A 27,731-nucleotide genomic window follows, 5' to 3' on the forward strand; every position below is an offset into this window, starting at 1 on the left:
GGGGCTTCATGCCCCTGGTAGGGTCTCCCAAGGCAAACAGGTCCTAGGTGAGGGACCAGACGAAGTGCAGCTCAAAAACCTCATATGGCAGAGCAGCAGGACGGTCTCCACTCTCACTCGCCCGGACGTGGGCCACCGGGGCCCCCTCCTGGAGCCAGGCCTGGGAGTGGGGCTTGACAGCGAGTGCCTGGTGGCCAGGCTTGCTCCCATGGGGCCCAGCCAGGCACAGCCCGAAGAACCAACGTGGGACCCCCCTCCCATGGACTCACCACCCATAGGAGGGGCCATAGAGGTCGGGTGCCATGTGAGCTGGGAGGCAGCCGAAGGCGGGGACCCTGGCAGTCCGATCCTCAGCTGCAGAAGCTGGCTCTAGGGACTTGGAATGTCACCTCTCTGGTGGGGAAGGAGCCTGAACTTGTGCATGAGGCTGAGAGGTAACAACTAGATATAGTTGGTCTCACCTCAATGCACAGTTTGGGCTCTGGAACCAGTCCTCTTAAAAGGGGCTTGACTCTTTTCCACTCTGGAGTTGCCCTTGGTAAGAGGCGCCAAGCAGGTGTGGGCATACTGATTGCCCTGGGGCTGGCAGCCTGTACATTGGGGTTTACCCTGGTGGACGAGAGGGTAGCCTCCCTCTGCCTTCGGGTGGGGGGAAGGGTCCTGACTGTTGTTTGTGCGTATGCACCAAATGGCAGTACAGAGTACCCACCCTTATTGGAGTCGCTGGAGGGGGTGCTCCTGCTCGCCATGGAATGTCTATAACGAACACCATGTTCAGGCATAAGGGTGTTCACATGTGTACTTGGCACCAGGACACCCTAGGTCGCAGTTCAGTGATCGATTTTGTAGTCGTATCATCGGACTTGCGGCCACATGTCCTGGACATTCAGCGAAAGAGAGGGGCGGAGGGTCAACCGATCACCACTTGGTTGTAAGGTGGCTCCGCCGGTGGGGGTGGATGCCGGTCAGACCTGGCAGGCCTAAACGTATTGTGAGGGTCTGCTAGGAACGTCTGGCGGAGTCCCCTGTCAGAAGGCGCTTCAACTCACACCTCCAGCAGAGCTTCAACGATGTTCCAGGGGAGGCGGGGGACATTGTGTCTGAATGGGCCATGTTCCGTGGCTCTATTGTCGAGGCGTCTGATAGGAGCGGTGGTTAAGGTGGTCGGTGTCTGTCGTGGCGGCAACCCCTGAACCCACTGGTGGATGGATGGATGTTCATTTTTCTGAGTGCTATTATTTTTTCTGTTCAGTTCAAAGAAAAAATGCCATTGTAGTATCTTGAATGACAGCTCTGGCGAGATATGAAGCTCTTTGCAGTGGTCTTACCTGGATTAGCAGAAAAGATTCCATGCAACAGCTAGTCCCAGTGAAAGCAATTACACCACTGTAGGTGGGAGATAGTTACACTTTCTCTGCACTGCAACATAGCATGCAAGACATATCAACTACAGTATGTCAACTGCAAAATGCAAACAGGCTTTTGCAACACAAGAGTGGTCAAACTGTCAACAATACAGTCTACATGGGTCAACACACAATTGAAAATAATAGGTATAGACAATAACTCTTAATAACCTGATTCAAACCTTTTACTGCAGCATCAGGACATGAGCAGCAGCTTTATTCCAAATGACCACCTTTCAACTCCAAAATGTAGAGCACATTTCTCATTTAGAAGTTTACACAGTGAGCACATATGTCCAGCTATTTGAGCTATCTGGGCTATCTAATCCTGTAACGGCTTTGTTTGCCAAGGCCCCAGAGAGGATATCCCTTTCAAAATCCCAATCGAACTCCCTGCCATTAGCTTCCCTTCTTGCCTGTTGACTCATTCTTCTTAAATGGAAGGACCAGCCTCAGCCCTCACATGCCCAGTGGGTCAGAAATGTAATAGCACATATAGAATTGGAGGAGCCAAGATACCATACCAAGGGTTCTATTGCTTAATACTATCAAACATGGCAACCCTTCCTGTAATACTTTAATATCCTTCACAGTGCTAGTGTTTAGTGCGGAGGCCCGTATACCCTTTGTCCACTGTTCTGTCAAAATAAAGGTAAAAGAGCCCAAAATAAAATCTTGATAATTGGAAGAAAAACTAATCTGTTCTGCTGTAGTATGGGATCTTGGACTAAACAGAAAGTTAAAACTTTGGTGGTTGGAACATCAGTTTGTGCTTCAGCCAGCTGGCCTCTTCTGTGCTTGAGTCTGCTCCAAATGTCATCAGCAAAATATTTTAGCACCTGTTCTGGAGGTATTTTGGCTTCAAAATTGTACAAATGAAAGAGATAGAGACATGAATAATCAGTCAATGGTTTGAATATTTTGGAATAAGTCTTTAGTGCTACCGTATAGTGTGCAAGCATGTACGGGTGAGCGTTTGTGAGCTTCTGATAGATAAACGTAGTTTAAAGTGAGATTTCTCCCATGACGACTGTGATTGCTGTCATACTTGGCAAAAGCTAAAAAGGGAACAAGCTGTTGATTGAGGAACTGCCTTAGTCCTCCCTAAGAATGAAATCAAAACAGCCTACAACTGCTGTCTCTACTGTAAAAATCTGAGGCACTGGATCAAAAGAAACCGTATTGCTCAGGAGTGTGTGCGCCTCGTGTGTGACAGCATGTGTGCATGAGAGAAAGAGGAACAGCATGCCATTAATCTTTCACACAGAGGATTGGGGAGGCAATCTGTTGGCTATCATAGATGATACATGACCCGCTATAGAATGATTCGCCTGTTGCATACCAACACACACACACACACACACACACACCACAACTACACAACCAGAAGTAGCACACTTGCACATTCACAGTGATGCATCATGTTAGGAAGAAACAATGTCAATCCCAAAGCTCAACCACACAAACTCACAAAAAATGAATACTTGTGCATAAATCAGGACACACACGCTTTGCATACGCATACACTCTCACACGTGGTCTCATCTTATTCCGGCATGCTCCGTCGACCTCCCTCCTGTACATAAACATGTTCTCCAAGTTCCCTCCAAGGCCACTCACTGCTCCCCTCTCTCATTTTCATTCATACTTGCACAAGCCCACACGTATGCCGTGACAAATCAAGGACATCACATGCCAAAAGAGACATGTTGTAAATCATGTCCAATCTATTTATAATCTCTGTGGGCTGACTGCATCTCGTTTACCAATAGCTTCCTAAGATATTTCTTGAATTTGTTTTTAAGACGATCCTAAGAAAAGATTAAGGCAGATTCATGACGCTTTTCTTGAACTGCAGAATGCACAACTAAGAGGTAGAGCCAATAGGAATGCCAGAAAAAAAAACTCTTAAATGGTTCTAAAGGAGATAAAATTCTGCTTAAATTGAAATAGAAGGCACATTTATTGTATGATCCACCCATCCATCCACTTTCTTCTGCTTATCCGGGGACAGGTTGCGGTGGCAGCAGGTTAAGCAAGTCCACTCAGACATCTCTCTCCCGGCAACATTTTCCAGCTCTTCCTGGAAGTCCTGGTAAGGCTCTCCAAGGTCAGATGAGATATATAATCCTTCCAGCAAGTCCTGAGTCTATCCTGGGTTTTCCTCAGAGTTTGGCGCACCTGGAAGACCGCCATAGGGAGGCATCCAGGAGACATCTTAATCAGGTGCCTGAACCACCTCAAGTGGATCCTTTCAATTAGAACGAGCAACGGCTCACTTCAAACTCCTCATCCTATCTCTAAGGCTGAACCCAGACACCCTCATGAGGAATCTCATGAGGGTGTCTGAACAAGCTCTGATCTTTGAGATAGGAAGGGAGAAGCTACTTGGTAAGAGGAATCTGCTTTTGGTTGTTTCAGTTGGAAGTAGGTTGTTGGCAGTTTTGCTTAGGCTGAACGTGTTAGTTTCACTCTCTCTGCAACAATAGGTGAGGCAGTTGACGCGTGTGGCTCCCTCTATTGATTGCTAAAGTGAAAACTGCCGGGGCGGAGTTTCACTGTAGTCCAAGCTTTAAGAGAGTTTGAATCTAAATTTGCCACTGGGGCGGTTAGCGGCTGTGCACAATCAACTCAATTGTGCACATCTGTGGCATATCTCTCTATATAAGTACACAGACTGCGCTGAAGCGTCAGCGTAAGCGTCAGCCCTTGTGGAAGCCCAATTGTGTGAAGACCACATTGGGTAAAGACCAGCGAGTCTACCTGTGCGAGTCCACCGAGCAAGGCCACCGACAGGCAGCACTGCCTCATAACAGTCTAACGCACCCCAGCAGTCTAACGCAACATGTGCAACCAAAAAATACAAGTCATATATGGGAACAGAAAGAAGCACAATAGTTACAGAAAACGAAACCTGCATAATCTATCCACTTTGCAGAATGCCTCTTTTCCACAACCTTTTATCACAGTTGGCCTCTGGAACTGCCAGTCTGCAGTTAACAAAGCAGAATTCATCAATTCCCTCACTAAACTGTCTAACATTCAGGTCCTAGCCCTGACAGAAACTTGGGTCCGTCCTGAGAACACTGTAACACCAACTGCTCTATCAGTTGATGCAGTGTTCTTTCATACACCTCGCTCTTCCGGCCGAGGAGGTGGCACAGGCATTATTCTTTCTCATAGCTGGAACTTCAGCCAGTTCAAACCCTTGGACAATAACACCTCATTTGAATATCATGCAGTACAGGTCACTGCCCCAATAAAGGCTTACATGGTTGTGGTATACCGCCCACCTGGGGGTCACCTGGACAACTTTATTGTGGAACTGGACATGTTACTCTCAGACATCCCTGATGATGGCACACCATTGGTTGTCATGGGTGACATGAACATCCACTTGGATAGAGCCCAGGCTACTGATTTTATTTCACTACTGTCCTCCTTTGACTTGAAACTGGTTCAAACGCCTCCTACACACAAGGCTGGTAATACACTGGATTTGATTCTAACTCGCAATTGCTCCACGGCTAATTTGAGTGTAACACCACTTCACCTCTCTGACCACTACTTCATTCAGTTCTCACTTGGCTTACCTGAACTTCAACAATCTACTACTCAATTAAGATCATACCGCAGAAACCTTCAGTCACTTGACCCAACACAGCTGTCTGACGAGGTCTCAGCTGCACTAGCCTCATGTAACGAGTCCTTCACACTCACTGTTAACGAGGCTACAGACACATTCTGCTCCTCACTGACCTCCTCTCTGGACAAACTCTGCCCTCTGGTGTCTAAGCCTATTCGAAATACTCCACCTTGTCCCTGGCTCACTGAGGTCATCAGAACCCAAAGGGCAGGGCTCAGGGCGGCAGAGAGAAAATGGCGTGAATCCAAACAAACCACTGACTTGAGTGCCTATCAGCAAAAACTGTCCTGTTTTACCTCTGCTCTAAAATCTGCTAAGAAGGCGTTCTATCAATCAAAGATCTGTGCTGCCACTGATGCACGCAAACTCTTCTCTGCTTTTAACTCGCACCTCTCTCCTTCAAACCCACAACCCTCCAGTATGTTGACTCCAGACATGTTCGCCTCCTACTTCACTGACAAGGTTTCTACCATCAGCAACCAATTCTCTGAGCCTGTCCAACTCAGTTTTCTGCCACCAGCTAGTGATGCATCACTTAGCTCATTCTCTCCACTAAGTGAGAGCGAGGTCACCAGGCTTCTGCTTGACTCTAAGCCCACAACCTGTCCCCTCGATCCGATACCATCACATCTCTTGCAGGCGATTGAGCCCACAATCAGCCCTGCTGTGAGTTGTATCATTAACTCCTCTCTGTCCACAGGTGTTTTCCCAGCTGCTTTCAAGCAAGCGCGGGTCACACCACTGCTCAAAAAACCCACTCTCAACCCAGCTCTGGTTGAAAATTACAGGCCAGTCTCACTTCTCCCATTCCTATCAAAAATACTGGAGCGCACAGTCTTCAACCAGCTCTCAGAACACTTGCAGAACAATGATCTACTTGATCAGAATCAGTCTGGCTTTAGGCGGGGCCACTCTACTGAAACTGCACTCTTGTCGGTAACAGAATCCTCAGTCCTCAGTTCTCTTACTGCTGGATCTGTCCGCTGCCTTTGACACGGTAAACCACCAAATCCTCCTCTCCACACTCTCTTCACTTGGTATCTCAGGATCTGCCCTACAGTGGTTTAAGTCCTACCTCACAGGGAGATCTTTTAGAGTATCATGGAAGGGAGGAGTGTCTAAACTGCATGGCTTATCAACAGGGGTGCCTCAAGGGTCTGTGCTTGGTCCCCTACTTTTCTCAATATACACCACCTCACTTGGTGCAATCATCCGCTCCCATGGCTTTTTTTATCACTGCTATGCAGACGACACACAGCTATTCCTGTCCTTTCCACCAGATGACACAACTGTCTCAGCTCGGATCTCATCCTGCCTTGCTGATATTTCTAAATGGATGAGGGAACGTCACCTTCAGCTCAACCTGCCCAAAACGGAGCTCATTATCATCCCAGCCAGTCCCACTATGGAACCGCAGATCAGTATCCAGCTTGGATCAAATAATCTCTTGCCCACTAAGTCAGCCCGGAATCTGGGTGTCATGATTGATGACCAGCTAACCTTCAAGCTCCATGTGGCCTCGATTGCTCGGTCCTGCCGTTTCGCCCTCTACAACATCAAGAGGATCAGACCCTACTTGACAGAGCATGCTACACAACTCCTGGTACAGGCTCTTATAATATCACGTATTGACTAGTGTAACTCATTACTGGCAGGCCTACCTGCATGCACAGTTATACCTCTGCAGTTCATCCAGAACGCAGCAGCACGTCTGGTCTTCAACCAACCCAAGAGAGCTCATGTCACGCCTCTTTTAATCTCTCTACACTGGCTTCCAGTTGCAGCTCGCATTAAATTCAAAACTCTAATCATTGCTTACAAAGCAGTAACTAAAACTGCTCCTGTTTACCTGGAGTCCCTCATCCAGGTCTACACCCCTTCTCGCCCACTACGCTCAGCCAGCGAAAGGCGCCTGGTACTTCCAGCACATCATGCTCCTAAGTCACTAGCTCGACTCTTCTCCTCTGTTGTCCCTAAATGGTGGAATGAATTACCCAACTCCATTCGATCTACAGACTCCCTGTCTACTTTCAAGAGAAGGCTAAAGACCCAGCTCTTCAGAGAACACTTTGCACTTAGCTAGGCAATTCTCTACTGTTGTCCCCAGTAGTAGATTGAGTCTCAGCCAGACTATTCTCCACTGCTGCCCCCAGTGGTTGAATGAGTTTCCCAACTATAGTTAGCTCGCACTGTCCTGCTCTACTTCTGGGATTTCTTTGCCCAGCTCTTTGGGAATGATCCAGCACTTGGTACTTGGTAAATAGTTGTTGTGAAGTCTAATGAATGGCGATTAGTGATCCCACATTTTCCTTGATTCATTGTTGCTGTCTAATAACAAAAAAAAAAAAAAAAAAAAAAAAAAAACAACATAAACAACGTATATTTTAGGTACTCTGCCTTAAACTCTACTCGGCAGCACTTGCGCCAATTGGACCTGAAGCACTTGATGGCACTTACTGATGTTGTTTCTTCTTGTCTAGATCATTGCTTGTGTTGTTCTTGCTCTCAAATGTACATCGCTTTGGAGAAAAGCGTCTGCTAAATGACATTGTAACATTGTAACATTTTAACTGCTTGAACTTCATTCTTTCAGGTTGGAATGAAGATCGGCTGGTAAATTGGGAGCTTTGCTTTCCACCTCAGCTCTCTCTTCATTACAATGGTCTGGTACCTCTACAGTACTTACGGTGTTTTGTCAGTGATGGATACTAGCTACAACCAGATCAGTCAATGAATAAATCAGTCAATCTTTATTTGTAAAGAGCCGATTCATTAGCAAAGTTATCTCAAAATACTTCACAAAGAGGGCAGGTCTTGACCATTGGATAGTTGAGTGCTGTAAGATTATTCTCAGTTTTCCAAATAATGTGGTGATTTGCCAATTAATGTTTCACATAAGGCCAGGTAGGTTTGGATGGCTTTTTCCTTAATAAATGAAAACTATTTTGTATGTGTTCTGGTTATCTTTGTCTGACATAACAATTTGTTTGATGATCTGAAACATTTAAGTGTGACAATGTGCATTCACCTGCTGCTGAAAAATGTATGGATCTAACAAGTGAATCCATCAAGAAAACTACTTGAACAAAAACAACCTGCTGTTGTCGAATTAAATACAGCATTTATTGTGTTTGATATGAAAGTTCAAGCACATGCTAAGATGACTTTAATCATCTGATTAGCCACTCAATAGACTGTTTACTTGCACTTAAGAATTCTGATTATTTGCAACTTGAAGCAGAAGTCCTTCAAAGCAGTGAAACAAGCAGCTGATTTTCTTCACTATTTAGAGGATTAAACAGTTTATCAGGTCTGGGTTATGTAGACATTTAACTAGTAGATATGTGTTATGAGGTTTGATTTAACTGTTTGTAATTATGTACACTGTCACACAGAAAAACCAGTCTCATCACCGTGGTGCCAAATACAAACCTTCCTCTGCCAACTCAGAATTAGTTTGATGACATGAGTACATTTTTATAGCTGAACAGTTGGTTAAATTCGAGGAATCTCTTCAGTACAGATTCTGGTCTCTTTAGGCATCAGTCCAAAAGTTAACAGTCAGTGTGTGTTTATTCTTTGCTTTGGCTTACTGATTCTTTGTCCTTAAAACACATGCATCTAAGACAGTAGAAATAATTTAAACATTTTCATTTAGCTCCAGCAAGGGGTTTTAAACAAGTTATGAAAGAGACTGAAGTCAAAATTGATGCCTCTCTGTGACATGCATCACAAACAAGACTTTCTGACAAAAGACTGACTTTTTCTATGCAATTATTTTCTAATATTGCTGGCATTAGGCCAAACCCAGCCCATCAAAGCTTTCCTTTTTGGCTCAGCTCCCTCTCCACCACCATGGTCCAGCACAACGTCCGCAGTACTGTTGACGCTGCACCAATTGGCCTGTCAATCTCACTCAGCCTTTTACCTTCACTCGTGAACATGGCCCTGAAATACTCGAACTCTCTCACCTGAGGCAGAGACTCACTCCTCACCTGGAGGGAGCAATCTGCAGTTTTCCTGACAGAGAACCATGGCTTCAGACTTGGAGGTACTGACTTTCATCTCCACTGCTTCACGCTCAACTTCAAACCAACCTAATGCCAAACTGTCAAATTAGATACTTTGCCCGGATGAGCTTGAGCTTTTGTTGCACCCTCTTACTGTATTTGACATGTGTTGTCACAAATGTATTTATCTACATGGGTGTTTTAGGAATGCACTTCCTGGAAAGCCAAAGCATGCTGCATGTCAAACCTAGGGAGCGTCACAGATTTCAATGTAACTTTAAATGTCCATCAATGTCTTCAACCAAAACCTCTGTGAGGACATTCTTTACTATTGTGTTTTTCTTATCTTTTGATGACATTTGGTTGGTTTCCAGCACTCCATCAATTGCACTATTTTGATCTGTAATTCTCCTTAAGAGGGTTTAACTAAGTATAAAACTAATGCCAAAGCCTTCCACTTGACAAGAAGAAGAAGAAGAAAGAAGAGCTGTGCTCTCCTAACACACAGGGGGATATTTAGGTCCTTTAAGCCCTTCATGGTATCAGGTATAGAGATAGTCCACACACTCCTCTGCACCTGTACAAAGTCACTACTTTAAGCCCAACTAGTATCAGTTTCTCTGTGGGCTGGTTGTCTTAAAGTTCTTGAAAAGATAAAAAACAAAGGGGCAGACATTAGATTTCATATGAAGATTTCAGCGAACCCCTTGGTTCGCACTATAACTGAGTTAACTAAATGAAGTTATTTTGCCTTATTCTTCTGCTCTCTCTTTTATTTTCCCTTCTTTCTTGTTTTAAAGTCCAATCATTGTACAACTCTACCAAATCACAGGGAATTGCTGTCACAGGTCACTGAAAATCTAACCAATGAAATCAAATGTCCCCTTAAAGAGTTTAGAAATACGTGTCTGTGTTCTGCTTTTCCTGTCACATCATGATCATGAAAAATAAACAGCAGTGAGAGTCCCTTACTGTTCTTTCGGATGTAAAACCGTCTCTATCTTTTTAAAGTGTGATGCGCTCCCAGTGGGAAAAACTGTGTTTCTGCTGTTTCCTAATGAGTCTAAAAGAAAAAAAACCTAACAACTGTTTCACAGAAAAATCTATCACTGAACAGGCCAGCTTCATTAATTCAGGCAAACAGATCAATTCTTCAGGACACACGTTATCACTTCATATTGCATGTGTGTGTTCATGTGTGTGGAAGAGAGTGTTGGCTTTTGAGCTGCTGTTGAATGCAGAGATGCTCTTAAAGGTGACAATTTATGCCAAGTCAGGCATACCTGCATTCCTCCTGTCTCTCTCTCCTTAACTTTTTTTCTTTCATTTCATACCTCTTACTGCCAGCCTGAACAATAACTAACACATAAATGCTTTATTAATAAAGTATCTCAATCCTGTCACCATAGGGCTCTCAATCAAAAATTAACAGAAAATGGAAAGTACAGACGTATACCTACTATTTTTGATGAAGGTGTCTTTTCAGTAAAATTGTTCTCCATAAGGTGGTTTTACTACACAGTAAACCACAATTTTCATGAATTAATTTCCCATGAGTGATGGATGCTATGGAAGTGGCCTTCCTGGTTAATATTCAGGATTTGCTTATGATTTCAAACTTCACAACTGTGGTTGCACTCATGACTCATGGATTGTGAGGCATTTTTCTTTTTTATCAATTGTGTCTTAGTGTTGATGTGGAATATAAACATTTGTGAATATTCAGATATAATTTTTAATAATAATAGTTTTTAACATTAATTTCTGATTTTGTCTGTTAGCTAGATTTTGTAAACATTCAATGGATTTTATAGATTTTGCCAGCAAGGAATGCTGGGCAGCAGAAATGCCCCATGCTAAACCTGGTAATGTAACATGTTGGTTTGACAACATGGAGGGCTCTCGCTCTCTGAAGGCATCACAATGAAAAGCTTCTTTAATTTTCTCGCCCATCCATGGGGTCCTTGGGGTGCTGGAGATAGGATGGGTGACTGGGGTGTGGTGTATTTCTTTTTTACTCATTCATGTACAGTGCCTAACAAATTTCTCAGACCACCCTAACCCTAACCAAAGTAAGGATTATGCCACAGCTGCCCCTAAATTAACAGCATTGGTAATTACCAAAATCATTTTTTATGTTTCTGAAATGGTTAATACACCAATGTGTAGAAGCTCTTCAACCCAAATGATATTTTTAATGCTAAAATATAATTAATGTTGTTATCCATAAATTTTCTAATTTACAGATTTACAAAAAACTGAAAAAATAGTAAAGCACATTAATATTTCTTGATTAATATGTCAAATTATAGTTATTTACTTGCATTCCTGAACAGAAAAATGAGTTTTAGTGGTTGAATGTTATGCTTGATTAATTTCTGACTTCTCAGAGAAGCCCAGTGAGCCGGCTCAAATTTGGGTATTAAAAGGTGAATTCAGTTTGAAATTCCTCATTCCTGTTCAAAATGGTAAAACGTGGAGAGCTCACTGAAAATAAAAGAGTCAGCATTAAAGCACTTCATGATGCTGGATGGTCTTTGAGACAAATATGACAGGTGGTCTAATACATTTGGTAAGCACTGTATATTTTTGTGTTGTGGTGATCAAGAGGAGAGAGACAATCCTATCTTGGTTTTGCCTGCTATTTTGTTTGGCCTACCCTCTATCTATGCTTAGTTTGATATTGTTGCATATGCGAATAATCCCTCTCTCCTGTATGTTTGCTGCTAATGTGACACAACACTATGTTTATCCTATTGTGTATTTCCATGAAAAAAAATACAAAAAGGAAAAGAGGCATTGTAAACATTGAAAACATGAGAGAAACACAAGGTCTTATTTTTTTCTTATTACTTAATACTGCATTTTGTTTCCTGGTGACAAGAAATTCAAATCAGTATGTCCCTGTTCCTTTTATATACCATCTTGGGCCTCACATAGAGCAAACTTCATTAAGGATTGTACAGAGTTCATGTTAGAGCTTGAAGTGGAAATCGTGATTGAACAAACGTGTCATTACTGGTGTCACAGTGTGTTTGCACTGCCATCTAGCGGCCGAAAAATCAGTGAATGCAGCCACAGTTTGTTGAATTTTTTTGCCCCAAAATGGCTATCTTAATTTTAAACCCAGAACTCCTATGTTAAACATATCTTTTAAGTTGAGTTTTTGAGTTTCATGGTCATCATCTTTTTGACACTTTTTATTGCTTTAGAGTGTGTTAAACCAACTGACTTACACCAGCGATATTAAAAATATTAAATATCACATATTACAAAATATTACCTCCAACAGTTTTCAAAGATAGAAATATCCTGAATTTTACAATTGCAGTTGGGCCTTTTTCTCACTTTGGCCATTGTGATGGAGCCGCTGTTACTGACATGACTTGTTTACCATTGCCATGAAAACACTGGCTTATGCATGCTGCATGTCAAAGCTGCTGTTGTGTTCTTTTATGCCATTCATGTTCATGCTGCTTACTTTAGATGGACCATGACTTTTCTCTGTCATTGGTAGTGTGTTCAACCAACCAAACTCATCCTCGTAACAGGGACTCCCTGCAACGTTGTGGCCCCACTAGACATTTCTAGGTTGTGTAGAAACCGGCAAACCCACTCTGCAGAAGACTTTAATAAGCTCTTTAATAGCTCTGCTCATTAAAATGGCACTCCATATGATGTATTTGCATGCTCTTGTGTACACTACTTTTATTTCTCCTCTATTTCTATTATATTATTGTCACCAATGGCCTGCTTTGTCTACACCACTTTTTGCTGCTGTAAATTTTGGAATTTCCCCTTGTGGGATAACAGAAAACTTATCTTGTCTTATCTTATCATTTACTAAATAAAAAACAACATTTTGGTTTCATGGATTAATTTCTCACAATGAAAATCATTTATTAAACCATTCATCAACTATTCATCAATGGAACCAAAATGTTAGTTTACTGTTTAGCAGATACACTTCATGGATTCTGGTCATAATGGAGTTATCAACTTGAAAGGGGACAGAGCTGTGCAGCGTATCCCTTCCCATTATATCTATAATAGTTTTGATTAAGTGCCCTTTGGCAGAGGAATTCACATACTGTGCACTTTATTTAATGTACTGTAATTAAAACTGATACATTTTCTACTTTATTAACAAAGACACATAGACAGTATTTATTTTTATAGTGAATGTTTCTCTATAGCTTTCAAAGCATCGACTAGACAGGACCTTGAAAGGGAAAGTTTCCCTTTCCTCATTGTCTGTGAACATAACGGTCTTTTAGATTTTATAATTCAAACATAAAATGTGAACCTGTTACATTACATCTTGTCCAATAGCCTTTTTCCCTTTCGTTCTCACCCTCTTAAAGCACGGATATTTAGTTGTTTGTGCTCATTACAATCTGAAGGTCTGTTATTGAATGCAGTACTTAAAAGAAACCAAACATTTTTTCTATCTGCCTCTCCTTTCTCTCTAATGTGCTTACTCTTGCTCGCTCTCTTGTACTCGGTGAAAACAAGTTCAAGCAAACAAAATGAATTGCCACTTAGTTTGATGCTTGTGCACACATTTGGAAGATAAAGAGAGTAAACATGGAGCCCAGAGAAAAGGGAGAACGAGGAGGAGCAAGATGGAGGAGCACCCAGATTACAATCTGTTTCATGTAGCCTTTGTTATTGTTCGAGCTGAATTGGTTCGAGGGTTGAAAGACAATTACTTTGGCGGTATTGTCATTTTCACAGTCATGCACACAGTGGTGTCAAGAATGCTTTGTGGAGCTACAGAGTGTTGTTTTCCATATCTCTGAGGGGTAAACCTTAATTATGTTTCCTTGTACTTTCCTCCCCTTTGTCTTTCCTTTCTTCCCTTTAACCTTCACCCTCATCTTCTCTTTCATTATCTTTCACTTATCCCTCTGCTAAACTCTCATCTACTATTTATTTCCTCTATCTCCTTGTGTTTGCTGTACCCTGAATCTCTTTCTCGCCCCCTTCTAACTTGTTCTCTCTCGACCTCTGTCTGTCTCTGCAGGTCTTTGTCTGGACGTATTGTCGGAGGTGTGTGGTGGTTCTTCACCCTCATCATCATCTCCTCTTACACAGCCAACCTGGCTGCTTTCCTCACAGTGGAGAGGATGGTGTCACCTATAGAGAGTGCAGAGGACTTGGCCAAACAGACAGAGATAGCCTACGGGACGCTGGACTCAGGCTCTACGAAGGAGTTCTTCAGGGTATGAACTCAACACGTTCCATCCCTGTTTTTAAGTCTTTCACTGGTTTTAGGCCTTGCTTTGTTTAGTCAAATACATGCAGAGCTGAGAATGAAAGAAAACCGTTTCACATGACCCAAAAGAAGACTTTTACATCCTGCTGGTATTGCTGTTAATACTTTTGTAAAAACTGCTCAATCAGACCATTACTTGGGATTCTCTGCCATGTGAAAAGATAGCAAATTGAGGCCTTTCACTGCAGCCAAAGCCTTCCCTGCACTAGTAGTACAAGTACTGTAACTGCGTCACTTGTTTCCAGTGCGACAGGTACTAACATACCATATCTACCAACAGAAGGTGTTTTTTGACCTATGGATTGATCGTGTTTAAGTCCAGGCTGATTAAAAGCAGGTTGTAGCTGTTTTCTCGCTACTTCAAAGCAGCAGCTGTTACTCCCTGCTCTCTGCTAAGTGTTGCTCCCTAACTGTAAAAAGCAACATCCATTTTACTCATAAACATTGAGTTGAAATTACTCAGTTCTTCTTAACCTGTTCTAAATACTTATTATAAACAAGTTAATTGTACTTCTTGGCCATAACAGCAAAAGGGCTTGATTTACTTAAGTTTACTTAGTTTAAAAAAATTAGGTAAAAAGGGGGTATAATTAAGTTGTGTTAACTTAAAAATCCAAAACAGCGATTTGAACTCTGTTTTTATGAGCTGATAGAACTTGTTTCAGTTTTAAGTGAACTGTTCTCAAACAATTTAAGTATTTTTTGTTATAACTCATATTATTTGAGTTGTGGCAAATCTGCAGTTTTCCCAGAATGCCTTTGAGCGCTAAACCTTTATGCACTCTGTTTGCTGCAGCTGTCATTTTTGAGATTTTTAATCTCAATGAGGTTTTCTCCTGGTTAAAAAAAAAGGTGAAATAAGATAAATAAATAAAATGCACCACGAGTGAAGTTGCTGTCTCAATTAAAGATGTCCTGCCCATAGGGGGTATTGACACTGTTATCATCAGTGAAAGTTGTATGGCACACTTGCATTGATAAAGTGGGTCACCAACAGCCATTGTTGCATATGGTGGCACAAGATAGTCCACCTTAGGTGAAATGATGACTTACAAAACTTTTGTACTAGCTCATGTTATAAGGTAATCAGTTATCTAAGATATTTTGAGTGCTATTAACTCATCAGTGTTTACAATGCACTAAAAATATTAAGTATTACACACTCAAAGTAGATGAATTAGGCTAAGTCCTGCAAACTTAAATTAACATTTGTATCTCAGTTGTGAAAACTTAAAATAATTGATTTTAAACTAGTAGTGAATACTTAAATAGTTCAAGTAGAACAAGTACAGCAACACTACTAACAAACAAGTTTTTTTAACTTACAAAAGTAAAGTTTAGTTTACTTGTTATTTTTGAGGCAACGACTTTCCGTAATTTTTTTAAGTAAGCTCAACTAATTTTTTCTTACACTGCTGCTAAAGTTCATTGTGTCCAATGGTAAACATCAGATTTTTGCCAAATTCTTCATAATATAAGTCCCCACGTTGCATGTTGATGAAACCTCTTAAGTAATAAAATGTGTTGTTTTTTAGCAGAACATCCCGAAGTTTCCCGATGTTCTGAGAACATCGGGAAACTTCACATTACACACCTTAAAGATAACTGTTAGAAGGCCTAAACATGGGTTTATACATGTGATGAGGAAATGACACTGAGGCATTTCAGCACAAGCTGTTTGCCTGTCATGGTTTAAATCTGACTGTGGCTCTGATGGCTCAAACATGAAAAGCTGGACAGGTCTATGAGAGTAACCAGATGGGCCCTGCATTGTCTGGCTGTAGCATTTTTTTTAATTTAAGAGAGGATCATTTTTCCTATGAGCAGGCATGGTTTCAGTGTGAATGCCCACAGCATCCAAGAGCAGAAATTACTGCTTCATTTGCCATCATTTTTAAAATGTTGAAAATTGTATATATAGACTTGGAAATATTTTTTTCACAACTGAAATCTGGCCTTGTGGTTAAAAACACAGCCTTCTGTTTTACAACAAGCCTAAAAACATTTTTATGATTTAGGCTTTTAAGATGACATTTCCTAGATATTAGGGATTATATTTATTTTCATTTTATTTATCCTTTATTTCAGCAGAGAGAACTCACTGGCACCAAGGTCTCTTTCTCCAGGGGTGCCGTGAAGCAATACAGTACAAGACAGAATAAGAAAAACATGTATAATGGATAAAATGATTACAAATACATTCATAAACACATACCCATAATTGTAAACCCATGCACTGTATAATCATATTTTACAGCAACTGCAATGGCCTTCCTCATATAAGTAGTTCAGACAAAACCTCTTTAAAAACACCACATGATACCAGAGAAGGCCATATAGCTGCCATTTTGAAACTATTCCACAGTACTACCCCATTCATTCCTAAACCTTGGAGTTTTTAAAGTGATCCAGTTCTGAGATCTGGTTGTACAGGTTCAGATGTTAATAGACATGAGAGACGCCAGGTGAGGAGGGAGTTTACCAATGAAAGCTCTGCTTCTTAACGGCTGACTTAACGAGGGCCAGCCTACAGACTGACACAGGTTGCAATGATGAGTGTGAAAACTATAACCAGTAATCAGGTGGAGAGCACAATGATATATGGAATCCAGTGACTTCAAAACAGAAGCAGATGCGTGTGTATAGAAGATGACTCCATAGTCTAAAATCAGCAGTAAATTTGCTTGGAAAATCTTTTTTCTGTTTCTTATTGACGGGAAGGATGTATTCTTGTACAGAAAACCAAGTTTCAGTCTTAATTTCCTGATTAAATTTGAGACCTAAAAGACAGATCTTGATCTAGCCAAAATACTTGAACTGTCAAACACATTAAATTTTTACATTATTTCATGTATACCGGTGGCATCAAGATGGTCATTGCCCTGCTGTCATAGATTTGGCCTTAATGGGGTTTAGCATTAGTTTAAGATTAAATAGAGCTTGTTAGAATACATTAAAATCAGACTGTAACTGATACAAAGCTTGACTGTGTGAAGGAACTGAGGAATATAATATTGTATCATCTGCGTAAAGATGAACCTTACAATGCTTTAATTTTCCTGCAGTATTATAAATACATAATGTAAACAGAAACAGACCCAAAATTGATCCCTGAGGGACTCTTAAGCTGATCACCTTGAAGGTAGACCTTACATTATTTACAACAATTGTCTGAGTCCTGCTTGTTAGATTTTTTTAAATCAAATACTTACACTCTCATCAGCACCAATTTTAGAAAACCTACATAACAGAATTGAATGGTCAACTACGTTTAAAGTCTTTGGCAGACCAATAAACATTTTGTAAGACAGAAAAGTTTGGATATGGACCAGTTGTTGATTTCACCTGGGTCACCCCTTTGAATCATGGTAAAACATGTGCTATTGTCCAAATATCATGTAAAATCCCAGTCTGAAGGGTCAGGTTAAAGATATGAGTCATAGGTTGGAATATCAGTTGGGTAGCTTGCCTTAGGAAACTACAGGGTAGTTGGTCTTCTCCCATGGATTTTTTTAAGGAGAATAAGGAGATGAGTACCTCTTCCTTCTCTAAAACAAAAGTGACTCCATGATGACCCTGGTTGGCATGATTAAGTTGTTGAATTATAGAAGAGTGATTGAACATGGTTCTAATTTACAAAGGTGTTTCCAGCTGTTATGAAATTTTGGTTTTAATAAAAATGTGTGCATAAATGTTTGTTTCTAGAAAAAATTTAGTGTTTAGGTAATACATTTAGAATATATGTTTGGCTGCTGATTTTGCAGTTGAGCTGCTACCCATGCAGTAGATATAACAAACATTTATACCAATAGACTGGTCTGACTGTTGACTGATTTGCATTAAATATATCAGGATTTGAAATCAAGTGCAGGGTACTAGGTTAAATATTCCAAACAAGTCTCAGAGAGCTTTGGCTATCTGAAATAATTTTGAAATTCAATATACTCGACCATACTGAACATAGTGCAAACATGCAACTTATCTGCTATTGTCATCTGGATATACAGTACCTGTAGGCCATGATCCAGTCATGAATGTCCTCCTGTCACTCCAGTCTGATGTCTTTAGTTGGTAGTCCAAGTAAAAACAATTCATGGGAATTGGAAAAGGAAGTTTCAGCTCAGACACTTGACTGCTGTTAGATTCAACTAAAAAGTATGCAGTCATCCCCAGAGGTTTTATCATCTCTAAGGCCACAGTGCACTTGCAAAATGTTTTTTTAAAAAGCCAGGGAATATGGATGTAAATTATCTTGGTGTCAAAATCTTTGCAAAATAAGGACCAAGGACATTTCAAAACCAGACCTCAAGAAAACATTCAGTGTGTTTTAGTGAGAAACCCCACAGGGCACATTAAAGATAGAGATAAAGTGTTCTATACCCCTTTCTCTTTATTTCATCTTTGAATGGCCATTGTATAAAATGGTGGTCTAACCTATGTGCCTTGTTGTTGAAAACATCACTCTGCCATGCTTATTGCTGCATTCATCACCTTCTCTTTCATCCATTATTGCCTTCTTACTTATTTGTGGGACTTTATAGAAAAGGGAGGTAAACAGGATTTGAAAGGATTGGACTCGTTGGCTGTAGGAGGTGAGATAATGTCAGAGGACAACTTTGTTAGGCAACAACTTCTTAAACTCTCTAATGCAGTAAAATGATGTACGCAAGGAATCTGTATAGTGTTGTTTCTTGAAGGAAGAAAAAAGCGAAGCAGCATTATTCTGCTCCAACTGTAGGTGGACAAGGACAAAGCTGAGTAATGTGTTTTGTGCTATTGTGAACCTGTTATTCGTGAATACCAGCTGAGGATAGGCTGAGTCAGAGTCTTGATACAAGGTATTTTAAATTGGGTACAATTCTAGTAAAACAAATTTATATTGATAATGGCTTAAATACCACAGTGACAAAAAGTCATAGGCAGCCAGTATTGGGTTATTTCTTGTTTATACTTTCCAAACTGTTCAAACTGCACCAACATTTTAGTAAAAAATAATCTGTACCATTTAGACAATGCCAATGGCACCTTTTGCTTGAAAAATTGTTGGGTGTTTTTAATGTTCTACTTATGGATAATCTGACATGCTAGACAGACTGGTTCACATACCCTTTGCATGGAAGATATTTCACATCAATCTGGGCAATGGCAAATAGTCTGTTTGCAGAACCTTTCAAAAGAATTCATGGGGGGGTGGCTGGGCAAATGCTTTGTCTTTAACATTTATTACAGGCCAGTCAGAGCAACATACTGCATGATGTAATAGGCATGTGCCGCCCTGGTCAGTAAACTACATAATGTGAGCTTGCCAAGCATCAGCTGTCACTGTTCACTATCAGTGGAGCCACCTGGTTAAGATCGAGTATGTGACATTCAATGAGAACCGTGTAGAATCAACGCTACTCCCCCTCCCTTCCTGTTCTCTGTTTGAGCTCTGTTGCTCCGCCCCTCTTCTCACATACCTCCTCACGAATGTGCACGTCTGCTAAATCGAATACTGACGGTGGCAAAGCTCTCGTGGAGTGATTTTGCACTGCTTCGTCTCAGCATGAACAAATTCTACAAAGGACCGAACACTGCTGATAACTCCGCCATTTTATCAACTTCTCACTGAGTTGAGGCGCAAGCGCACTTACTACAGGGGCCAATAGGAACGCTCCCTCCATCCTGAGACGTGATTGGCTGTGAGTACTCGCCTCCTCATTGGCTGGAGCATCGTCCCTTGCTGGTTTTCCTGAAGTGAGAGTGCAGTGCGAGGAGGTGTTGCAGAATTGTCTTATTCTTTTAGATGGCTTTAGTAACAAGACCCTGACAGGTTGTGTTGTTTTTGTGGGCATATGACACTAAAAATAAATCTCTTACTGCAGCTTTAATCAAACTCATGCCAACACTGATCATGAAATAAACAAAAACATGTTATCCACAAAGTAAGCTTTCAGTGCTGTCATATGCTCTTCTACATTAACCCTCAGGCCACAGGTCATAAAATATTTATTAATTTTAAACCATAAATTGCAGCCACTTTATTTCTCCTCTTGCAGCACTCTGTTTTGCCTTTCTAATGATGCTATCCATGCCTTTAGAGCCCTGACAGTAGCTTTTCTAGCAAGCCTGGAACTTGGGTGACTCTCCCAGGTCTTTAAAGATAAAATCCACACCAGTAATTCTGATATTGAACACCTTTTTATCCAATTTATAATGCATTTTTTGAATGTTTCTACCGCTACCATAGAATTAGCCACCGTATCAAGTTCCCAAAACACACGGACTGTAACAACCAGTGGCAGGCTTTTAGGTCATCACGCTATGCTTTGCCCAGCAGCATATGTGTTTACACTTAAAAAGTGAAGGAGAGAGCCTGAGTGGCTCATAATGGAGAAAAAAGGAGATAGAGTCTGTGTTATGGCCCTCTGTGTCACTGTAAATAGGAACTAACTTGAATAATGGCTACATCAAAACTACTCATTTCACTGGCAGGCAGCCATTAATTAAACTACGCCCATATCTACCACCTTGCTCTTCTGAAATGACACTGATTAGTCAGACAATTTTGAGATCAGGGCACAATCGTGTCAGATTGATGCTTTGCAAGATGGTGGCAAACCTGTGACATTATCCTAATCTTTGCTAGATAGAGGCTTAAATTTGGGAGTGAAACTAAGCTCAAATTTCTGGTTGATGCTATTCCAAGAAACTTTGCAAATTCAAGTTATTATCTTGCTCAGTGTTACATCAAGATTTCAGAGGATAACACTGGATACTAAGAGTCAACGGACCTAGACGATTTTTGATCCTTTTCCTTTAAATCCAGAATTTGACCACAAAGGATTTCTCGCACTTGTGTTGGTTCTAATCACGCCCCTTCCCTGTCAAATAGAGCAATGATTTTATTGATATTCATCATAACAATTGCCTTGGTAAAAGGCAGGGAAGTAGAGCTGCAACAGCATCTATTCTACAGGGAGCTGTTTCCAAAAATAGCAGAGTGGTGTGAGTGGCCTAGAGAAGAGCTGTGGTGGCTTCACCCACTGACCTCTTCACCCAAGGGAAGTGCAATAAAATAAGCAGTCATAAACACATACAAGCATTGACACACAAATGCAAACAATGCTGGTGGAAGCAGATTTTTCTGAGTATAGTGCAAAGACAACAGTTTCAAAGCATGCACAGAAACAAACCCACTCTGTTACACACCCTGTTGGACTATTCAGAGCTGTTTATTTGCCCATGCATTGAATTGATATTGTGTATAAATTTACAGTTGTGCTTTGCAAATTCATACACTTGTGTTTGTATGTGTTCTGTGGATGGGGAGAAGAGGAAGGTGGAGCTTGTAGCAGACAGTTTGTGCTTCTGTGAGCAGCTCTGGCATCATCAACATAACGAGCAACTGAAATCTGTGGAGGGTGAAAAAGCAATTTACTCTCCCACAGCTGAGGGGGATTCACCACCACCATTAATTATCTGTGTGTGTCTGTGTGTATATATATGTGTTTAGGCATGCACTAGTGCATATTCAGTCACATATGTAAGCCTGTATATATGCATGTTAGTGTGTGTATTGGAGCAGAGTTGTGTGTCAGTGTGTTTTGCATAGTGTGCATGCCTGAAGGTGACTTGCAGCATCCGTTTCCAAAGCCTCTTTTCTTGTTTGAGGACTTCCGGTAGGTGAGGATCAGTTGCTTTCTAAAGAGGCAGAGATTTTTCAGTTGCTTTGTAAATTAAAATTCCTCAAATGTAATTCTTTGAGCCAGTAGCAAACCATGGCTCTTACATATAGTCCCCTAGGGCACAACATCCTCCATCAAAGGCAATGTAGTGTATGCTCTTCAATAGAATAGCTAAAGTACAATTATTGCTCTGTAACAAAAATTAGGATATTACAAAGCTATAGCTCATACCCTAGTCCAGTCCAGTCTTGTCTCATGAAGACAGAGACAAGTATGAAACATAAGCTTTCACACAAATGACGTGTGCACTAGATAAGAAAAACAGTTCCCTCTCCTTACCACCGTACAAGACCAACAACATCTCATGTAAGACACATCATAAGATTGCACACAGATAGGAAAGAGACTAACACTTCAGGACCATGAGACATGAAAACCAAAACCTCTGGAACTCATCACCACAAATCAGCAATACTGTTCATACGGTGCCTATAAAAAGAGCATTGACCTTTTTGTCTTTAAATAATTCCTGTGTAGTTTTTGCCATATGCTACTGGTCATTGTCTTGCTGGAAAATAATCTTCTTCCAAGCTGTAGTTCTCTTGCAGATTGAATATGATTGTCCTCCAGGATTTTCCTATATTTTGCCGCATTTATTTTACCCTCTATCTTTACAAGCCTTCCAGGTCCAGATGCCAAGAAGCATCCTAACAGCATGACGCTGCCACCACTGTTCTTCACAGTGGGGATGCCGTGTTCGTGGAGATATGCAGAGTTTGGCATCTGCCAAGCATTGCATCTTGTCTGATAGCCAGAAAGCCTTATTTTGGTCTCATCAGGCCAAAGAACTTTCTCCCACTTGACCATGGAGTCTCCCATGTCTTTTGGCGCGCTCTAGTTGCTAGATTTGATTTGAGTTTTCTTCAACAGTGGCTTCCTCTTTGCCACTCTCCCATAAAGCTTTGACTGGTGAATAACCTGGCCAACAGTTGTTGTAGTCTCTTCCATCTCATCTACTGGGGCTTGTAACTCCTTCGGAGTAGTCGTAGGTGTCTTGGTGACCCCTCTCACTAGTCTCCTTCTTGCACGGTCACTCAGTTTATGAGGATGGCCTGATCTAGGCACGATTTACACGTTTGCCATATTCCTTCCATTTCTTGATGATGGATTTAACTGAACTAAGGGGGATGTTCAGTGCCTTGGAATTCTTGTTTTGTATCCATCCCCAGACTTATTCTTGTCATTAACCATTTCACTGAGGTGCTTGGGGTGATCTTTTGTTTTCATGGTGTTATGGTAGCCAGGAATACTGACTAACCAGTGACTGGACCTTCCAGACACAGGTGTCTTTATACTACAATCACTTGAGACACATTTACTGCACTCAGGTGATCCCCATTTAACTAATTATGAGACTACTAGCACCAATTGGCTGGACCTCTGTTGAACTCAGTCAGTCACTTTAAATGTGGTAAATATTCATGCAATTGCTTATCTTACCTGACATGTTTTTATTCACCTGGCATTATTTTGTATAAAAGGTTTCGCTTTGACATTAAATCGCTTTTTTAATCATTTTTGTTTGTCAAAAAGACAAATTATGGGAGCGCAGATGGTCAAGTGGTTAAAGGCCCTACCCATGTACGCGGGTGGCCCGGGTTCGAATCCGGCCTGTGGCCCTTTACCGTATGTCTCTCCCCACTCTCTTCCCTGTTTCTGAGTCTATCCACTGTCCTTCCTTTATCAATTAAAGACATGAAAAGGCCCAAAAATAAATCTTAAAAAAAAAAGACATATCGACCATGACTGATTTATAAAATCAATAACAGGGTGAAACATCCAAAGGGGTGAATAATTTTTTATCCTTGGCACTGTATTTATACATTGGATTATTTAAATGTTTTGGCTCATTCAATTGTATGTATAGTCTTCTTTTGTCATTCTTAGTGAGTGACCTGTTTAAATGTTTATTGCTGTTTTTTATTCCTTGAAGGGAACTGTAGAAATTAACTTCTTTTTTAATAAAAACTGCAAGAGTAACTCCTTTGCAACTTATTTATCCCTCAAAAGCTGGGTGCTGCTTTGAAATGTCTGATCATTACTCTGATTCTGTGAGCACACTCAGGTGAATACAAATACACACACACTAGAAGGTTAAAAGAATTTCTGTTCTAATGACTGACTTGCAAAGTCAAAGAATAGGGAATAAGAAATGTTAGACATTAAAGAAGACTGTCCTGCTGGTCCTCCTGACTGTGAGTGACATTATTATGGGATAGGTGTCCGTCACGCACTAGTAACACACTCTCACTCACATGCACTTCATCCCCCCTGGCGCTAGTTTCACTGGCTAGGCCGTGACTAGTGGCTTGCAGAGCAACAGAATAACACTTTATCACCAGGAGAGGAAGAGAAGAAGGAAGCAGGAAGCTTGTGGAGGATGACAGTTTGACTCCTGTGCTTGTTATTTTCACTCTTGAGTAAACACAATCCTCACACACACACACATGAAAACTCGTAAGCTCTCTTATACACATAGGCTGGTGCAAAAAACTGCTTGTACAAACATGCATATGTGTATGGCGTGCAGTCAGTATAGTACAATCTATCCCATCATGTCAGATAGATATCCTCCCAAAAGCTCTTGTGTTACGGCAGGTGACCAGATTCATAACAGCAAAACCAGATCACTGTGCCACTTCAGTCATAAAGTCAGATAAAGTAAGATTAATGCTTGGCTTGTCTAGGGAGGCGTAGAGGTGCAGTTTAAATGTGGTTGTAAATGTCATTATGTGCCAGAGGATCAAAATGGAAGATGGAAGACGCAGCACTCCATCAGCACTGTAATTTTATTCGAGTGCTATAAAAATAAAATCGGTTTGCTCTACATCCTCAAAGACTGTGGGAATAAATGTAATGCTGCTGAAAACATCCTAAAACACATCTTACGTTTTCAGACTCAGTTTCCAAGTGCTGTTTCTATGGTAGGAGCATTGAAGAAAACATCCATGCTTAATCAGTAAACAGCAACTGAGTGTCATTGTGTCAACTTAATGACTGGCGCTCTTTGTTTTCACTTCCTCGGCTCTCATATTTACATCCCAGATTCATCCAATTTGTCTCATTAGGCATGTAGATTTGATGCCACAGCTCTGATTGCCTCCCAATGAGGTGATGTGCATGTACGATCCTCCTCCATTTTGGAAATGAATAATCAAATCAATGTGTTGACAATGGCTAATAGATAAACACATTGTATGTAAGTGTTAAAATAACAGATAGGGTAGACTTAATGTGCTTTTCTTTGGGTCAAAACATCTTCTTAAAAGCCAACAAGATAATGTGTCCATTAGTAGAAAATGTTTTCCAGTCCTGGGAAAAGTGCTGGTATTTTCAGCTCTAAATCTATTTATTCCTATAGAAAGTTCAAGATGCTTTAGTTAAATAAACCTAGATAGTAAACTTTCTATTTTGAGTAGACCTAATGGAGGCAGTGGTAACTAATCCCCTGTCTGATGTGAAACCATAGTGGTGAATTTGTAGAGGCCAACAACGTCCTTTTATGTGAATACTCCCTGAGAACAGGGACATGCATGTGCCGGGTGTGGCCTGATGTACACCCCACCCCACTCAAGGATCAGATCCGATTGACCACCGCAGGTTTTAGCCCAAAATCCTAACCCTATGATAAGTTATTTAACACTGCTCAAGGGCTGGATCCTCTGGTACCACATGCAGCAGAAGATTTCAGCATGGCTCTTTGCTCTTGTTTTGATACAGAAATGTGGCACAATTCTAATAAAACAGCTGCTGTTCTACAGCTTCTTTTAGGCTTATTGCTTCAGCAGTAGCAGCCTTTGTATACACCAGCTTACAGTGCAACTAAACCCACCCAGAGCGATTGCAAACTCATGCCGAGGCAGGTTGGAAGAAGAGTAAAAACATCTTTTCCAAGACAGAAGAGCTATGGAGGAAAAAAAAAATTATATGGAAGACCTGCTGTAAGATACGATTTGATCCATGATGGGGAGGTGCCCATGATACTGAAGGAGCAATTTAGATGAGGGAGCAGGATGATGGGGTTGATGGTGTCAAAAGCAGCTGTGAGGTCGAGGAGGATGAGAATGTTGAGATGTCCAGAGTCTGAGGAAAGGAGAAAGGTCGTTTGTAACTTTGAGAAGGGCTGTATCAGTGCTGTGTTGGAAACGGAAGTGGGACTGAAATAGTACAAATTATTATGGATGAGGTGTGATTTTATTTGTGAGGAGACAACACATTCCAGGAAAAGCTGTTAGAGTCATTCTTTGTGCTTTAATAATAAATAAATGTGGTCCAGTTATGATAAAACTGCTGCTACATTCTAGCTACACTAAAGAGCACTAAAAGCTGCAGCGTTTGGTTCGGCACAAACGTTGCGAATTGGAGCTTGTCAAGAAAGATTTGCCTGAATGGAACACTGTAAACAAAGATTTGACACTAACAGGTTTTTTTCTAGTGCTTTATTTCAGTCAATGTTTACAAATTAATCTGCAGAGTTTTCCCAGAATGCCTTTGGGCATTAAACAGTTTTGTACCATGAGTGAAGTTGCCATCTCAGTTAGAGAAGTCCTGCCTATAGGGGCCAACCTCACAGCAAAGATGATGTGTTGATCTCTATGAGGGAAAACTGTACACTCATGTACTGATCAAGGACATCTTGCCCCAGATTATAATAATGTAAATGAATAATAAATAAAAAAATACTTTGGCACGTCACCTTGGCTTATAAGGAAAGTTTGGTTTATGGCATGTGAAGGAAGAAAAGTCACCTGCAAAACATAATGTAAACTACATTATCTAATTGTATGGAAAAAAAATGCACAATGTTTTTCATTGCTGCTGTCATCAAGCGCTTCCATGTTTCTATCAAAAAACGAAATTCATTACAGACGAAGCTTGTCCTGTGTGAATGCTAAGCACCAAACACTAATGTCAGGCAGTATTTCACAAATTACCAGAGGTCCCCAGGTAATGCTAATTCTGTGTGAAAAGTGCTTTAGATGTTAAAAAGGCATTTTAATGTCATTTCTAAGCAGGACTTAAAGAATTAATCATGACCTCAAGGTTTAAAAGGCTTGTTATTTGTTCTGCAGAGACAATGAACAGTGAAGTATGGACAGTTTTGATATCTGCATGCAGGCATCTTTATTTATGTCTTGTCGCAATTTAGCTGTAAACTGTATGTTATCATATTTTTGTGATGTGCAAGTATCTCAGTCATTTTCCAATAGTGCCAAGGTGATTGAGAGGATACAGAAACCTACAACTTAGGAGCAACAATGACACTCAGTGTCAGGCTTTCTGATGAGGGCATGGTTGGGCAACATGTTACCTTCTGTATTATTTAATGTACAAGGGCAAAAGGATTAAACACCCCCAGCGAGCATTTGGTATTGAAATGTCATCCCATGTTCCTCACCTGTGAGACCTTACCCATCCAGATTGTTCCTTCATATCTACATCCATCAAAGATCCAGGCAATTTAGGATTGAAATGGCTATCTTTCTCTCTATCTGTCATCTCTTTTCCTCGAGCAACACAATTTGTATGCAGCCCGGCCCACATGATCTCTCTTCCCTTGGCAGTCATCCCTTCACTGGTCTATGAAAACTGTCATCTGTGAGAAAATCTGGCCCTGTATGTTCGCAAAATGCTGCCAGTCTAATTCTAATTAACCTCTGCTCT

General features: G+C 40.9%; 1 protein-coding gene across 3 annotated transcripts in view; it reads left to right on the plus strand.

Annotated features, from left to right (window-relative positions):
* gria4a (glutamate receptor, ionotropic, AMPA 4a) overlaps positions 1–27,731 on the plus strand; it is a 208,795-nt gene that overhangs the window by 159,258 nt on the left and 21,806 nt on the right. For all 3 annotated transcript variants that reach the window (XR_005993051.1, XM_041808361.1, XM_041808368.1), the window contains exon 14: positions 14,089–14,287. Coding sequence is in view for 2 of the 3 variants with exons in the window: in XM_041808361.1 (XP_041664295.1) it covers positions 14,089–14,287 (199 nt within the window). In the remaining variant the exon portion in view is untranslated. The remainder of the gene's footprint in view (positions 1–14,088; positions 14,288–27,731) is intronic.

The sequence above is a fragment of the Cheilinus undulatus genome, linkage group 2 (genome assembly GCF_018320785.1).
Source record: "Cheilinus undulatus linkage group 2, ASM1832078v1, whole genome shotgun sequence".
Taxonomy (NCBI): Eukaryota; Metazoa; Chordata; class Actinopteri; order Labriformes; family Labridae; genus Cheilinus; species Cheilinus undulatus.